Here is a 15,956-nt window from a genome sequence, read left to right as displayed (position 1 = left end):
GGCTACGCATTTCACAATTACCTTGAGGCAGGTTATATTAACATCCATGAGAACATAGAACATCTCACGGCCTCAGATAGGAAAGCTAAGGCCTGTGACATTAGACAACTTCCTGTGGTCAGCACAGCCCAGCAGTAGCCTCCCCTGCTCAGACCCTGCAGTGGCTTCTCATCTCATTCAGAGAAAAAGTCGCGTTTCTGCCATAGCCTACCAGATGGCCCATGTGCTGGTCCCTCCTTACAGTCTCTGACATCACCCCCTATTACCCTCCCCCTTGCTCCCTCAATTCTAACCTCAGCGCATGCAGTGTGCCCCTACCCCAGGACCTTTGCATTGGCTGTGCCCTATGCTCATCTCCCAGGCATTCACGCAGCTCATCATCTTCAAGTCTTGCTCAAATGCTACCTTCTCCCTGATCACCACATTTAATATTGCAGCCCCCAGTAGCATTCCCAGCTCCCCTATCCTGCCTCATTTCTCTCCTGTATAGCACTCATCACTTCCCAATAGTTTGTGTTTACCACCTTATTATGTGAATTTGTTCCTCTCCTCCTCCCCCTGCCCATCCTGGTAGGATGTAAGCTCCACCAGGCAGGCTTTTTCCCTCTTTTGTGCTCTGTGGTGTCTCCAGTGCCTAGGACGGTGCCTACACATAGTAGGTGCTCAAGAAGTATTTGTTGAGTCGGTGACTGAATGAAGAATGAGTGACGGGTGCCTGGCAGCACTTTTTGAGACCCGTGGCTACTCTCCGCTCTTGAACCGAGGCTCCTCCAGCCCTGGGTGGAAGGTTCCCGTCAGGCCCCGCGTTCTGCCCTGTTCCCCGCAGGTCTGGTTTGCTCGGTGCCTCCTCCAGCAGCGGCTGTGATGATGCCCCAAAGGGACTCATCACGCCAAGAAAATACAGTCAGCAGCTCGCCCTCCCTGGAGAAATCTAAACCCTGTCTGCAATGCCAACTAATGCGGAGGTCCTGGGGGTGCCCTGGGCGGGAGCAAGGGATGTTATTCTTGCCCGCGGTGACACGGCTTGGCAGAATCGGGGCGTGAACTCGGGTCAGCGAGACTGCAGGGCCTGGGCACTTTCTCCACAGCATTGTTTGCAACCCATCCAAGTGGAAAACCACTGCATTTTGGAATTCAGCCGTTTCCCACGTTGGGGCAGTCCCAAGAAGGGATAGTCTCTCCCTCTCAGCAGTGTGATCCCTCACCAGGCAAACAGGCGATCGGCAGGCCGGCCTGTGGAGGGAGAAATGACGGGCGGATTTGGGGTCGATGGGAGGGCAGAGGCTGGATGTGTTCCAGATGAGAGTTCAGAGCCCACGCAGGCTGGGGGCCTGACCGCTTGGCTGAGCCGGGTAAGAAATGCTGAGCTCGTTTTTCTCCATATGGTTCTTTTGTCCTTTGACCTAAACTTGGGAACTTGGCCATTTTTGATATACAATAGTGTTTACCACACACACACACACACACACACACACACACACACACCTGTTCACGCGCACGCACTCACACACTCTCAGTCCTGAGAACTGAACTAAACCACTCGCGTCAATTGCCCGTAGAGATGGCATGCTAGAGGGTGGTGCTAGAGGGTGGTGCTTGTCTGGCTAGGCCAGCCCTCAATGTCAAGTCCAAATCCTTTGTACAGTCTACAGTCTGGCTACTCAACGTGTGGCCCAGGGACCAGCAACATCATCTGGCAGAATTGGTTAGAAACGCAGAAGCTCAGGGCCTAACCCAGACCTGTTGAATTCGCACCTGCATGCTCACAAGATCCCCAGGTGAGTCACCAGTACCCGAAGGCGTGAGAAGCACCTGCCCACGGCCCTGAAGGATCCAGCCTGTTTTCCTTCTTTGTCTCAACTTCTTTCGTTCTTTTTGCCTCCCATGTTCATTACAATCTTATTTACAACTAGAGGCCTGGTGCACGAAATTCGTGCAGGGGGTGGGGTGGTGTGTCCCTCAGCCCAGCCTGCATCCTCTCCAATCTGGGACCCCTCGAGGGATGTCCGACTACCCATTTAGGCCCGATCCCGGTGGGCAGTTGGACATCCCTCTCACAATCCAGGACTGCTGGCTCCCAACCACTCGCCTGTCTGACTGCCTGATCACCCCCTAAACACTCCCCTGCCAGCCTGATCGACACCTAACTGCTCCCCTGCCAGCCCGATTGCCCCTAACTGCCCTCCCCTGCAGGTCTGGTCGCCCCCAATTGCCCTCCCCTGCAGGCCTGGTCCCCCCCAACTGCCCTCCCCTGCAGGCCTGGCCCCCCACAACTTCCCTCCCTTGCAGGCCTGGTTTCCCCCAGCTGCCCTCCCCTGCAGGCCTGGTCCCCCCGCAACTGCCCTCCCCTGCAGGCCTGGTGCCCCACAACTTCCCTCCCTTGCAGGCCTGGTTTCCCCCAGCTGCCCTCCCCTGCAGGCCTGGTTGCTCCCAACTGCCCTCCCCTGCTGGCCTGGTTGCCCCCAACTTCCCTCCCCTGCAGGCCTGGTTCCCCTCCAACTGCCCTCCCCTGCAGGCCTGGTTGCCCCTAATTGTCCTCCCCTGCCAGCCATCTTGTGGCAGCCATCTTTGACCACATGGGGGTGGCTATCTTGTGTGTTGGAGTGATGGTCAGTTTGCATATTACTTCTTTATTAGGATAGCCAAGACATACACACAGCCTAAGGGCCCACCAACAGATGATGAGAGAAGTCGTGGTATAAATATCTACAGTGGACTATTCTTCAGCCACAAAGAAGGAACCCCTGCCATTTGAGACAACATGGGTGGGCCCTGAGGGCCTTATGCTAAGCAAAATAAGCCAGTCTTAGCTCTTACCTTCCACCCTTCATCCCACCTTCTCTTGCAGCTTACTACCGCCTCTGCAGTTACATGAAGTCCACTGTTGTGTAGTGGTGCCGGGCCTTTGCACATACTACCCTGCTCTCTATACATCTTCCAGGAAGCTCTCCGTGGCACCCACCCACATTGCCCAGGCTGGATTAGTGTTCTCCCTGTGGTTCTGTGGTCCTCTGAGTGTCTCCCATCAGGGAACTCACTATATGACTGTCACTCCCAGCGGAGGGATCAGTCTTCCCCTTCCAGGCGGGGAACTCCTTGAGGGCAGAGAGAAGTCTTAGCTACTTTGGGTCCTTGAAATCTGATCCTAAGTAGGTGTTCAGTGAACAGTTGTTGACGAGATGAATGCAGTAATGAGGGAGATGCCAGCCTTATCAGGCTTCCTTTTCTGTCTCATTCTGTTTCTCCTGAGATGAGCATGCCTGCCCCCGCGTGCAAATGGTGTCGTCCCGATGATGTGTCTGCAACGCCCAGTCTTCCCCCAGGCTCCTGTGCTTTCCCACCCATCATAGCAAAGCTCAGCGACGCAGTTCCCGCAGACCGCCCCCCACCAGGCTCCATTAACCTTCCAAAGACTTGGTACCAAGACGCCAGCCAGGATATTTACAGGCCCAACCTGGAGCCTCAGGAGCCCAGGCACAAATTAGCCATAAATCCATCCTGTCTGCGGGCTGGGCCGGCCCAGGAGAAGCCTTGGGCTTTCTGGTGTCACTAAGGGTCTGGGCTGTCATTCTCTCCCAAAACAGGCAGAGTGTAGGTGTCTGGCCAGGTCCGGGAACAAGGGTGGGTTACTCACAGCCGTGGATGCACGTGTGGACCAAGAACCCGAGGCATGAGCCTTGTATGGGAAGCAAATCCCTTTGCGTCCCAGGTCTCAGTGTCTTCATCTGTGTAATGGGGATAAGTTGGTCAAACTGAGAACCTTACAGAGGGTTGCCAGCATCAAGGGAGACACTGGATTAGCAAATCCTGTGCCCCTAAGAGACGCTATTCATGCGATGGAGGCACTAAGGTCAGGGATGTTCCAACCTGATGACCAAGTGCCATTCATTCCTGTGTGTGGAATGTAAGATTCAGGCCAAACCTGGAGTTATAGCCTCTTCTCCAAACACACAAGACAAGTCCCTGTCTTACAGGGTAATTATACCCCACTCATTATTTCCTTACCTTTTCAAAGTGTAGATTGTTCTCTTTTATCCTCAGTTGATTCTTATACTAGGTGTACCGGTTAATAATAGCAGATTTTGTAATCAAAGAAAACACGATAATTTCAAGAGAAACATCAAAAGTGCTTTATTCAAAGTAATATACATTGCTAGCTACACATTTCCCCATCTTTCAGGTAATTTGTGGATACTGTCCCAATAGAACTTCTCTTGTTTTGAGGCAAACCATTCAGAGACCCAATTTTCCACTTCTTCGTACGTTTTGAAGTGCTGCTCAGAAACTGCGTGTGCCATCGATCAGAACAAGTGGTAATCTGAAGGAGCAAGGTCTGGTGAATATGGCGGGTGGGTTAATACTTCCTAGGCAAGATCTTTTAACGTGTCTGTAACTGGTTTTGAAGTGTGTGATGGTGCGTCATCATGAAGCAAAATTACTTTGCCGTGTCTTCTGGAACATTCTGGTCGTTTCACAATCAAAGCATGGTTCAAATTGATTATTTGTTGTTGGTAGTGATCAATATTAATTGTTTCACCTGGTTTTGGAAGCTCATAATACATCACACCTTCCTGATACCACCAAACACAGAGCATTGTCTTCTTTCCGAAGTGATTTGGCCTTGCAGTCGATGTTGAAGGTTGACTTGGATCAACCCATGATTTTATGCATTTGGGATTCTCAATAAATCTACTTTTCATTGCCAGTCACAATTCGATGCAAAAAAGACTTTCTTTCATGCCGTTGAAGCAACATTTTACTGATGACTTTTCGGTTTTTCCATTTGTCTTTCCTTCAGTTGATGTGGCACCCATTTTCCTTCCTTTAAAATCTTTCCCATTGCTTGTAAATGATCAGAAATTGTTTGCTGAGCAACGTTTAATCTTTCTGCAAGTTGTTTTTGAGTTTGACACACGTCTTCATCCAATAATGCTTGTAATTGTTGGTCTTCAAACTTTTTCGGTTAACCTCGACATTCTTTGTCTTTCACATCGAAATCATCACTTTTAAAGCGTTTAAACCAGCATTCACAAGTATCTTGAGATGGAGCATGTCCACCATAAGCTTCCCGAAGTATTCAGTATTTTCTTCAAAATAAAGTAATGAATTAAAACTCCCCACAAATGCTCTTTTTTTGGCATGAAATTCGACATTTTTAAGTGTAAAAATATCTATGATGTTAACACCTTCAGCAAATTTGACTTATGAAGTTTTGAAGCTTGCTGTCAATACAACAAAATAGCATACATATCAAATTGCATATATATCAACCTACGTGTAACTCCATCTATTGAAAAAAATCCGATTAACCGGTACACCTAGTAAACACACAGGGCAGGGTGTTCTTGCCACTTGCTCTTCCGGCTCTCAGTTTTTCCATCTGTGTAGTGGGGATGACCATGTACTCCTGGATGTCTTTGGAAACTTCAATGAAATGATACATGGGAAGTGCTGACCCCAGGGTCCAGCCTGGAGCAGGCGCTTGACACATGCCAGCTGCTGCTGTGACCAAGTGACATGAAAAGAGCACTCGACTGGGGGTCAAAAGGCCACGGCTCCAGCTGCTGGTCTAACAGGAGTCACCCTGGTGTGGCCTTGGGCAAGTCCCTTTGCCTCTTGGGGTCTCAGTTTCCCCTTCCATTCCGGGTGGGCCGAGGCTGGGGCCCTTCCCGCTCCCCTGCAACGTTGTCCATCTCTGAACGTTCAACTCGCTTGGTGCTGGGCACCAGGACCTGCACCAGCCGGGGCCCGCAGCACTCTGTTGGGAGAAGGAATCAGGGAAGTGGCTGGGGCGTCAGGCTTCTTGGAGAGTTCAGCAGGACTTTCAGCCCTGGCTCTTATCAGAGGCTGTAAATCTGCTGGTTGCCATGACTACGGGAGAGCAGCAACTAAGCTCCAGGTCGCTGATTAGCAGGAAGGGAGCGGGAGGCCTGGTGGAATCGGCACTCAGGCCCCCCTCCCTCCCTCCATGAGGTGGAGCAGCCGCTGGCCTTTGACTTCACTGTGCCAGCCTCCCCTGAAGAGCTTGCCTTCTTTTAAGTTTTTTTTTTTTTAATGCAGCATCGAAGGGCTATGTGGTAAAACGGGTCCTTCTCAGCAAAGATGGAACACAGTTTTCTTAAAACCCTGCAAAGCCTGGCCGGCATGGCTCAGTGGTTGAGCATCGACCCACGAACCAGAATGTCACAGTTTGATTCTGGGTCAGGGCACATGCAGGCCCAATCCCTAGTGGGGGGCGTGCAGGAGGCAGCCGATCAATATTTCTCTCTTATCATTGATGTTTCTATCCCCCATTCCTCTCCTTTCCTCTCTCTGAAATCAATAAAAATATATATTTTAAAAACCTGCAAGGATGCAGATTTGGAGGCAGGGAAGGGAGGGGAGTGGGGCCGTGAAGGGAGGGCACTTTTAAGTTGCAGCCAGCCCACTACACCTGTCTCATGAAAGCATCACCAGGAGGCCCCCATCCTGGATTCTGAGCCCTGCTGAAGGCAGCGATGGGTGAGGCGTTGTCTTCAACCTGAGCCTATGCCCAGTGCCTGGCAGTAGCACCCCCCCCCCCCGCAGATGACCCATGTCCCTGCTCCCTCCATGAGCAAAGTCACTAAGCCCTTCCGCCAGCCCAGACTACTCACCATGCATTTATTCACCGCCCAGTTCCTCGCATCGGCTCTCAGTGTTTGCCTGTGGCAGGGCCGCCTCTGGTATGGATTTGTGTCTGGTCTTCCTATAGTGCCCCAGAGAGTCCGAAATGCCATTCTCCTGTGTGTCCAACTCATGCTCTGCTGGGCCATCCCCACGCGTCGCTAAGCTCATGGATCGCTTTTCTGAGAGAAATAGCGGGTAGAACAGAAAAGGCACGGATGGGGCCTGTTGAGTAGACTGAGGCACAGGCTGGTTTATTTCCACCAACTGTAACACACGGGGATTCGCTCGAAGCATCTCAAGGCCCTTTCTAGCTTTTCGAAGCACATGCTCTCTGCAGCCATGCATGTGCTCTTTAATTTATTCCTTGAACATATGTTGCTGAGTGTTTGCTAAGCAGTAGGCTCGGGCAGGAAGACATGACCCTAGTCTCAGGGAGCTCATAGTTCAGTGAGAGAGAAGACAGTGACATGGTAACAGCACATGGTTAAGAGCTGCAGTGAGGGTACCAGTGGTTGAGCATGTCCTGGGAAAGGGTTAGACCTCCCCAGGCATCTACTCCCTGCGTCACCATGTCCACCTCATCGGTGGTGACTCCGTCTGGCCAGCTGCTCAGGCCTTAAACCTTAGAGTCCTCCTTGACCCCTCCCCTTCTCTTAGTCTCTTGCACCCCAGTCTAACCAGCAGCAAAGGACGCTAGTTCTGCCTTTACAGTATGTCAGCATCTGACCACATCCCACCACTTCCATTGCTGCCTGCTGACCTGAGCCTGGACTATTGCTGCAGTCTCCTCGTCGCTGTCCTTCCCTCTGTTCCATCTGTGTCTGCAGCCATTGGAGGGATCCTTCCAGAAGGCAAACCAGACCGTACCTCTCTTCTGTCCAGAGGCTCCTCATGCCGGTCACAGAGGACCCAGAGTTCTTCTAGGACCGGCAAGACCTGGTCTCTGGTCTTCCCTCCGATCACTCTGGCCTTTGATTGCTGCCCCTTGTGTTTGCCAAGGAACTTGCTGTCCCTTCTGCCGGGAGCACATGTCCTGCTTCCTGCAGAGGCCTGTGTAGAAGTTACTGGGCACCAAATTACCCCAAATCTTTGTGGCTTAGAACAATAAACAGTTATTATGTCTCGGTTTCTGTGAGTCAGGAATTTGGCTGGGCGACTGGCTCACCATCCCTCATGTGATTGTGGTCAGATGCCAACAAGGGCCGCAGTCTTACCTGAAGCCTGAACTGGGACTGGGTCCAGGTTCATGGTGGCCACTCCCGGGGCCGGTTGGTGCTGGCTGTTGGCAGGAGGCCGTGCCTCTCCTTCACTTTGGGCCTCTCCATGCGGCCAGCCTCCCTGGAAGTGGTCAGTTCAAGAGAGTGTGGCAGAAGCTGCCTTTTTACCTAGACTTGGAAGTCACACATTGTCACTCCTACTGATTGATTCTGTTTTCCATAATGTATTGTATTCATTAAAAGTGAGTCACCAGCCCATCCAGTATTCAGGGGAAGGAAATTAGGCTCCATCTTTTGATGGCAGGAGTGCCAACGAGTCTGTGAACACATTGCAAAGCCATCACACTGCAAGGTTAGTCCCTAGTCCTTCAAGTCTCCACCCCCTGTTACTTCCTCAGAAAGGTCTTCCCCGATGACTCTGCACTAAACAGCAGTCACCCCCTCCCACTCCCTAGTCCCATTACTCTGATTTATTTTCTCCGTAATTTATTACGCCCCAATAAGCCTTATTATTACTCACTATGTGTTTATTACCTGCTCCCCCATCTAGAATGTAGACTCCATGATCACAGGGGACATCTGTCGTGTTCGCTGCAGCCCCGCACTTTGAGCTGGCCTGGGCACATTGCCGGCACCCGTGGCATTGGCGCTCATGAGTGCAGTTAGCCTAGGCCAGGACAAGTATCAGGGAGGCATGCCTTGCTGGGGGCTGGGCAAAAATGGCAAACCTTGAGTTGTCTGAGAAGAGCCAGGACAGCATTCCACATGGACAGCCTGGCCTGGGCAAAGGCATGGAAATGGGACCCTCAGCGTAGGAGGAGGGGCGGGGAGGTGTAGGGGAAACTGAAGCTGAGCAGGACGGAGGGAGCTCTGGAAGCATGGGGCCGGCCGTGAGGAGGCTGGGAAGCCCTGACTAGAATGTTCATTCCTCCTGGGCTTGCAGTATCTCCCCACTCTGCTTCTAAAGATGCACCGTAAGCAGCTGACAGAGATGGATGCGTTTGCTGTCCTTCCTTCAATATTGACTGGGCTTGGCCTGCTCTCCTGGCAGCCAGAGGAGCAGGGGGCTTATCAGATGCCTTCATCCTGAGGCATAAAACCAGTCTTGATGCGCTGGCTGTAGCAGTGGGGTGCATGAGGAATGCAGACGCTGCTGATCGATGCTGGCCCTGGAGTCTGCGGGCAGGGCAGGGCGTTTGCTGGGCCGGGGGGGGGGGGGGGGGGGGGGGGGGGGGGGCGGATCCACCTGTGACTCTGGACTGCTGACTCCTCTCGCTTAAGAGTCAGCAGACTTGAGTGACAGTCTCTTCAAAGACTGAGTAATTAGGCAACTTCTTTTCCCTCCCTGGGACTCGAAGAAGGAGGGGGAACTCGGGGAATTGCCCTGTGTTGTTTGGAGCTCATCTTAAAGGCAGAAGAGGGAAGTTCAGGCCTTCCTCAAGTGGGTGGCCTCAGGCCTGCTACAGACACCAGATGGGAGGTTTGGTTCCCAGGGAAGTAAAGGGAAAAGAAACAGACACTTTTTAGGTCTTCCTGTTTACTTACTTTATCTTCACCACAACTCAACAACATATGGGCTGACATTATTCCCTATTTTATAACTTAGAAAACTGTGACTCAGGTTGAGTAGCCAGCCCTATAGCCACTAAATGGTGAAGGTGGTATTTAAATTCAGGTATCTCTGTTCCATATACATATAAGGCAGAAAAAAATGGAATTGAAATGGCAAAGAGGAGTTGGAACTAGTGACATCATGCTTTGGCCTCAAATTATGTCTTAAGGAAGGAAGTGAAATGCTGGTTTCCAGCCTCTCGCTGTGATTTAGTCAGGACAGTATTAGCTGTGCTGCAGAAACAAACAAACTCAGCCTCAGTGGCTTCGCCTAACTAAGGTTGGTTTCTGCTATGCAAAGTCTGAGGTGGTAGGTATCTCTGCTCCATCAGAGTTGCTGTGACAGAGGAACACAGTAAGATCTTACTGCGTCAAACTGGAAATGACATATGTTATTCCCACTCAGAGACCATTGGTCAAAGATAACCTCATGGCCCCAAGGGAAGCAAGGGCAGCTGGGCTACGTTAGGGCATCTAGGAAGGTTTGACGAGCATTGCGAGTCTCTGTCACAGTCTAATACGTTTGCTTCCTATTTCTGTTCCTGTAGGACCGAACCCCAGAGCAGCCCCATGGTTCCAGGTCAGGATGGGCCCTCTGCAAAGCTGAGCCAGCATCTGGCCACGGAGGCCTCGGGCACCAGCTGGGAGAGAGACAAGGCCTGCCGGGAGCGCAGTCCTGCGAGGGCACGCAGGTGAGGTGCTACCCACTCCTCCAGTCCAGAGAGAACGTTCACGTCGCGGATGCAGAAAGGAGTCTCTGGCCACTCCTCCCCTCTCGCTTTGCAAGCTCCTCTTTCCGACCCTCACGTCGGGGACCAGCAAGCCTCAAGTCTGTCCAGTGGCCAGGGCTTTCTTGGTTTTACCCCATCACTTAAATCTGAGTCTAGGACAGTGGTTCCCAAACCTGGCTCCCCTGGGACTCTGGGGTTCCAGAGAGAAGTGAGAGTCATTGACTGAAACAATGAGATCTTTGTTTCACACAACACACTTAGGAAAGGTGTTTCCCTCCCTTAAGTGTCCCTTCCTCAAACACTTGGATTTTCTTTTCTCTCAAACCTGGCCACCGTTACACTGGGGAGTGTGTATATGAATCCGGACAGTTTGACACGTGGCTACATTATTGCACCATTCACCCGCGTTTGGCCACTCACCAGATATCTGCAGGCTCTTCCTCTGCATCTGCCCTCCCTGAAGGAAAGATTTGGAAGCGACCTACCCAGTTGCCTGGCAGCCCGTCTGCTTCCGGGAACGGGTCGTGTCCTCCGAGTTTCCTCACCTGTCAGTGTAGTTCAGCAGCTGAGTCGTCATCCCCTTGTATTTATGTTTCACCTGCTGAAACCGACTGTCTTGCAAATGTTCTAGCTACAGCTCTAGATTTCTATCCTGCAGTGCGGAGACCTTGGCGTATGTCGTAGCCACCTGATCATGTTTTTCCCACTCACCAAAATGACCAGATTCTTGGAGGGAATTCGGTATGGCAGCGTTTTATGCTCTTCTGGAAAGAGCTGGGTCATTTCCAAAAGCCTGGCCGCGGACACAGAGTCCAGAGCCGGCGGGTTCTGTGGGAAGCCCTCAGGGCAGGAGCCACACGTCCCGACTGCGCAGGTGGGCAGGCCCGTGCGGCTCGCTCAGCCCGTAAAAGGAGGCAGTAAATCAGCCCACTCTCGCCGCGTCCGCGAGCATCCAAGCATTTAAAACGCTCGGCATGTATGTAATAAGTGAATGAATGGTCGTTGCGTTATGGCTAATAAAGACAATAATATTCTTATTAATATGTCATTTTCCCACTGTGGTCCAGCTGGGTTGGCATGTTTCAATTTCCATGTGGTTTTTCGTCCCCAACCACCTCCTTTTGCCCTGGGATAGTGTTTTAAAAATATCCCTGGAGCCTGCCCCGATTATAATAGGAGATAACTCGACTGCATTTAACTGCAGCCTGAGCATTTGAATTTAATTGAATGGGAAATAATTATTCCTGAAAAGCGGAGAGTTTTGAGGTTCTGTGAGGCCATATAAGATATGTATCTCATTACATTAGACCTCGGCAAATATACTTTTAATAATCAGCTGCCATTTAACATATATGCCTTCTATTGCATTTCCAGCAGGCACTTCTAGCAGGCACTACACAGACAAGATATATTGGGGAGGGAAGGGGCCGGACTGCTGATTCATTATTTAAACGATTTGTTTACCAAGGTGAACCATTTGCAAATTTGATAGTAAATCTATTAAGGAGCAGTTAACCGCTATAATTTTGTTTTAAATAATCAGTTGGTGTTTGGGTAACGTACAGCGTCTGTCTCATTAGGTCGGCATTAGCTCCTTATTTGAGGCACTTAGTCTGAAGTGTGACCGATCCAGCCGTGAGGTTTTAATTAGGGACCCGCTCTGGGCCTTCACCCTCCAAGGAGCTGGGTCCCTCTTCCCTCAGCAACAGCCCTGAGCAGGGCTCGGGAACCCTGAGTCCTCTAACACCAGACTCTGTGCTCCCTGCAGCGCCTCCCGCGACAAAGATCGGACGCCACCACCATCCTCCAGGGGGAAGAAGAAGAAGAAGAAGTCCGCCCGGAAGAGGAGAAGGAGGTGAGGCCTAGGGAAGGGGATGCCGGGGTCAAGGGGGCTGCAGAGCCAGTGACCCCTGGGGTTGAGTTCCCCTCTCTGCCTCTTAATCAGCTGTGTGACCTTGGAGAAGCCACTTCACCTCTCTGTTTCCACTTCTGTAAAATGAGGGTAATTCCTACCTCTTGGGATTTTTGTGTGAATTAGATGAACAAAACAGATATGGAAGGAGCTGTCAAGCGTCTGACACATAGTAAGCGACCAGTTAGTCGGAAGCATCGCCGTGGCCATGAATATTGATTTGTGTTTTGTTTTTGTTTCTTTGAGAACTGCCTCTGTGTGCAGGGCTGCGCTAAGCACTGTGTCCTCCACAACCTCCTTTACCCTTGACCTCAATCCACCCGGCAAGCACTATTGTCCCCATTTTAGAGAAAAGAAAGGCACCGAGAGGGGGTGGCGAAGCCCCGGGACAGGACTCCAGGCTCCTCATGGGCTCGGCCACACCCATCAGCAGGTTAAAGCCAAGGATCACGGGTTTTATACTTGTGCCAACTATTGATCCTTTTGTATCCTGTGATTTTTTTTCTATGTACCATTTCCTTTAATTCTTTTGTATTTAAGAAGATTCCCAGATATTCTTCTAAGCTGCCACTCATTAGACCCACCGCGGTGAGCAGAGGCCTTAGAAGGGGGAGTTGAAAAACACACCAAACCTGGGAGGCAGTATTCGAAGAAGCCTGCAGGGGGCAGCAGAGAGGAGTGTCTGAGTGACAGGTCCAGGACACCCCTTTAGCCTCCTTCTAAGGGAGCCCAAAGGGGAATATGGATGAGACCCTGACTTCCAGACTTTGGGGGCGAGCGGTGGAATTGGGGCAAATGGCTTCTGCCTCTGGATCTTAGCGGAGGGCGTGAGAACACTTCAGAGAAGGAGAGCACAGGCGTCAGGCTGCACTCACTCACTCTCATTCAGCAAGTGCCCCGGGGCTCGTGTTTGGGGCCGGCACTGTGACTCTCGGCCCTGCCCTCCCCAGGCAGACATGTTTGTTTGCTCTGGAAAGTGGCTTTTTGTGGGGGGTGTTTTGTTTGGTTTGGTTTTGGTTTGGGTTTGGGTTTTGTCTTTTTAATTGGTGGCCAACATTTAAAAGCCAGGAGATTTCATATACAAAGATGTGTTTCTGGTGACTTCTATTGAAAAAGGAGGGTTTTGGCAGCCGGGCTGCATTCCCACACGGGCCCCTCAGCTGATCTCAGAAGCCGCCCTTCAGCCAGGCGCTGTCTGGTTGGCCACAGTCCCCACCGCTCCCTCCTGCCTGACCCCGGCTGCTCCTCCGCGGAGTGTGAAACTCGAATCTTCCCCAGCCTGGGTGCTTTGTCAGGGGGAAGTCAGAGCAGTGACCTACCCAAGGTGACCTCATGAGTTGGTAGTAAGGTCGGGATTGGAACTCGGATCACCTGAACCTCAGCCTGACGTTTCAAACAAATGCCTTGGTGTGTGTGTCACGGAAAGAGCTGAGACCAGCATTGGAGCTGGAAAGGGGTCTTTTTGAAACCATCCCCGGCCTTTAAGAACCTCCCTGTGACGAGGTCTCCCTCTCCCTCAGGTCCCCATCCTATAGCCCGTCGCCTGTCAAGAAAAAGAAGAAGAAAAATTCCAAGAAGCATAAGCGATGCAGGTATTGACCTTCCTCCTCTGTGAGCAGGGGTGCTCTGGGTGGGGAGGTGGGGGGTCAGGGTTACGGGGGGGAGGGGGCGAGAGTGGGGGCACCGAAAGGGCATTTGGGAGCATTTCACTCACATGAAATGTTTACCTAGGAATTGCTTTTGTTTTTGTTTTTGTATCTTGCACAACCTGAGACCCTGGTTGCGAGGACCAGATCCCACTAAAGCCACTTGGGCCAGAGGGGACGGGGCGATAGGGAGGCAGGGGTGTCCCGGGGACAGCCAGGCCTCCGTGAGGGTCTAGCACCGGGGAGCGGAGGCTGATGGAACCCAAGCAGGACAGGCAGTTCCTGTTCCAAGTGGGAGCCACGGCAGCCCTGCTGCTGTCTCCACATCGCAGGCCCGGCCACAGGGAGACACGGGCTCTCCGTCAGATTCCCCAGGAAAGGCCTCTCGGTGGGTGACCGTGGCCCACAGGCAGAATCGTGCAACAGGCTCTGGGATTGTCCCCCTTGTGGGCAGTTAAGGGGCATCTGAACTGGACACACGTTCCAAAAGGTCCCAGTCCACACACAGGCACCACCCTCACACGTGTGGTTCATGGGGCGGGCGGGAGAGCGGGCAGATGCTCCCTGGAGGACGCCAGGCTGTGTTTAGGGGCCAGGCCAGCGTTTGTCACGGGGACAGGAGGACACGCTGGTGCTGATGCTCCCGGACCCTTCCCTCCGCTGGTGCTGATGCTCCCGGACCCAGCGCCCCCTCGTCCTCAGTGTCTGCTTAATGGTGGCCCCCTCGTCCTCAGTGTCTGCTTAATGGTGGCTGACTAGTTGGAGACAGGAGCTAGGAGCAGAGGATGCATTGAGATTTTTTTGTCTCTGCTCCATTAAAAAGGCTTCAAGTTTTTTTAAAACAAATATATTTTATTGATTTTTTACAGAGAGGAAGGGAGAGGGATAGAGAGTTAGAAACATTGATCAGCTGCCTCCTGCACACCCCCTACTGGGGATGTGCCTGCAACCAAGGTACATGCCCTTGACCGGAATCGAACCTGGAACCCTTCAGTCCGCAGGCCGACGCTCTATCCATTGAGCCAAACCGGTTAGGGCAAGGCTTCAAGTTTTTTAAAAATTCTATTTTTTACATCTGTTTATTGAATGCCTATCATGTGTCGTGAATGAGGATTCTGGGCCCAGGAACAGGACAGTCACCAAAGCCCAGCCCCTGCCCTCAAGTCGCTCACATTTAGTTGGGGGACTGGGTAGTTACTTGTGTGCAGGTCTGGCCTCGGAGCTGGTGGGGCAGGGGGCAGGCACCCAGGCAGCCCGGGGATCCGAACACACTACACGGAAGAGAGGCCACCAGAGAGGCCCTCCAGGAATGAGCAGGAGTTCCTCGGTGAAAGCTGTGTGACCTGGGCAACTGAGCTGACTTCTCTGAGCTTCAGCGTCCCTATGAAATGGTGGTTAACAGCATCTCCCAGGGTTTGGGGGGGAGAGAGGATGGGGGGGTGTGAGATGCTGAGCACGGAGCGTGGCCCACAGTGCGCCCACGTGTGGAACCTGGTTGTCCATGCGGGTGACAGTGATGAGGACGATGACAGTGACGCGTCCACAGCTGGGGAGAGACAGAGGAAAGCGAGGCTGGGGTGGGGAGGGGCAGAGGACTCCCTTACATCACCCTCACCAGACGGGCCCAACCTCATCGCAGGGGGCTCACTGCCGATTTGGGTGAGGGCTGAGCGCTGGTAGGTTTTGACCTGGGAATTCAAACTGCAGACAGTGCCTCCCATGTGGTCTTCATACCCTTCAGAATCTAAGAGACGAGGAGCTTCGCTAGGCGTCCCGACCCCAGTGTCACATGACCGCAAGCTCACTGATACATTCATCCAGGGAAAGACCCTCAACCTCACCTCTCTTTATTCTCTTCCCTCCCTCCCTCCTCCCCTCCTCCCTCTGTGCCTTCCTTCCTCCTCCCCTTCATCCCTCCTCCCCTTCTTTCCTCCTCCCCTCCCTCTCTCCTCCCCTCCTCCCTCTGTGTCTTCCTTCCTCCTCCCCTTCATCCCTCCTCCCTATGTCTTCCTTCCTCCTTTCTCTCCTCCCCTCCCTCCCTTTTCTCTTTTTCCTTTTCCTTCCACCAGGTCATTCTTCAAGAGAGCGGAAGGGGCACGGTAAAAGACACATGCCCCCTGGGGCCGTGTTCAGATTTTCCCCTTTTTTTCCTAAGGGGACGGGGTTTTCACCCCGGGGGGGGGGGGCCCCC

At 52.4% G+C, this 15,956-nt stretch overlaps 1 protein-coding gene across 1 annotated transcript in view; it reads left to right on the top strand.

Moving 5' to 3' along the window:
• SRRM4 (serine/arginine repetitive matrix 4) overlaps positions 1 to 15,956 on the top strand; it is a 343,462-nt gene that overhangs the window by 302,659 nt on the left and 24,847 nt on the right. Inside the window, 3 exon segments of the mRNA XM_023760416.1 lie at positions 10,025 to 10,168; positions 11,976 to 12,062; positions 13,640 to 13,711. Of these exon segments, the coding sequence (XP_023616184.1) occupies positions 10,025 to 10,168; positions 11,976 to 12,062; positions 13,640 to 13,711 (303 nt within the window).

This window comes from Myotis lucifugus, unplaced genomic scaffold (assembly GCF_000147115.1).
Source record: "Myotis lucifugus unplaced genomic scaffold, Myoluc2.0 scaffold_181, whole genome shotgun sequence".
Taxonomy (NCBI): domain Eukaryota; kingdom Metazoa; phylum Chordata; class Mammalia; order Chiroptera; family Vespertilionidae; genus Myotis; species Myotis lucifugus.
This window is presented reverse-complemented; position numbering and strand designations above follow the sequence as displayed.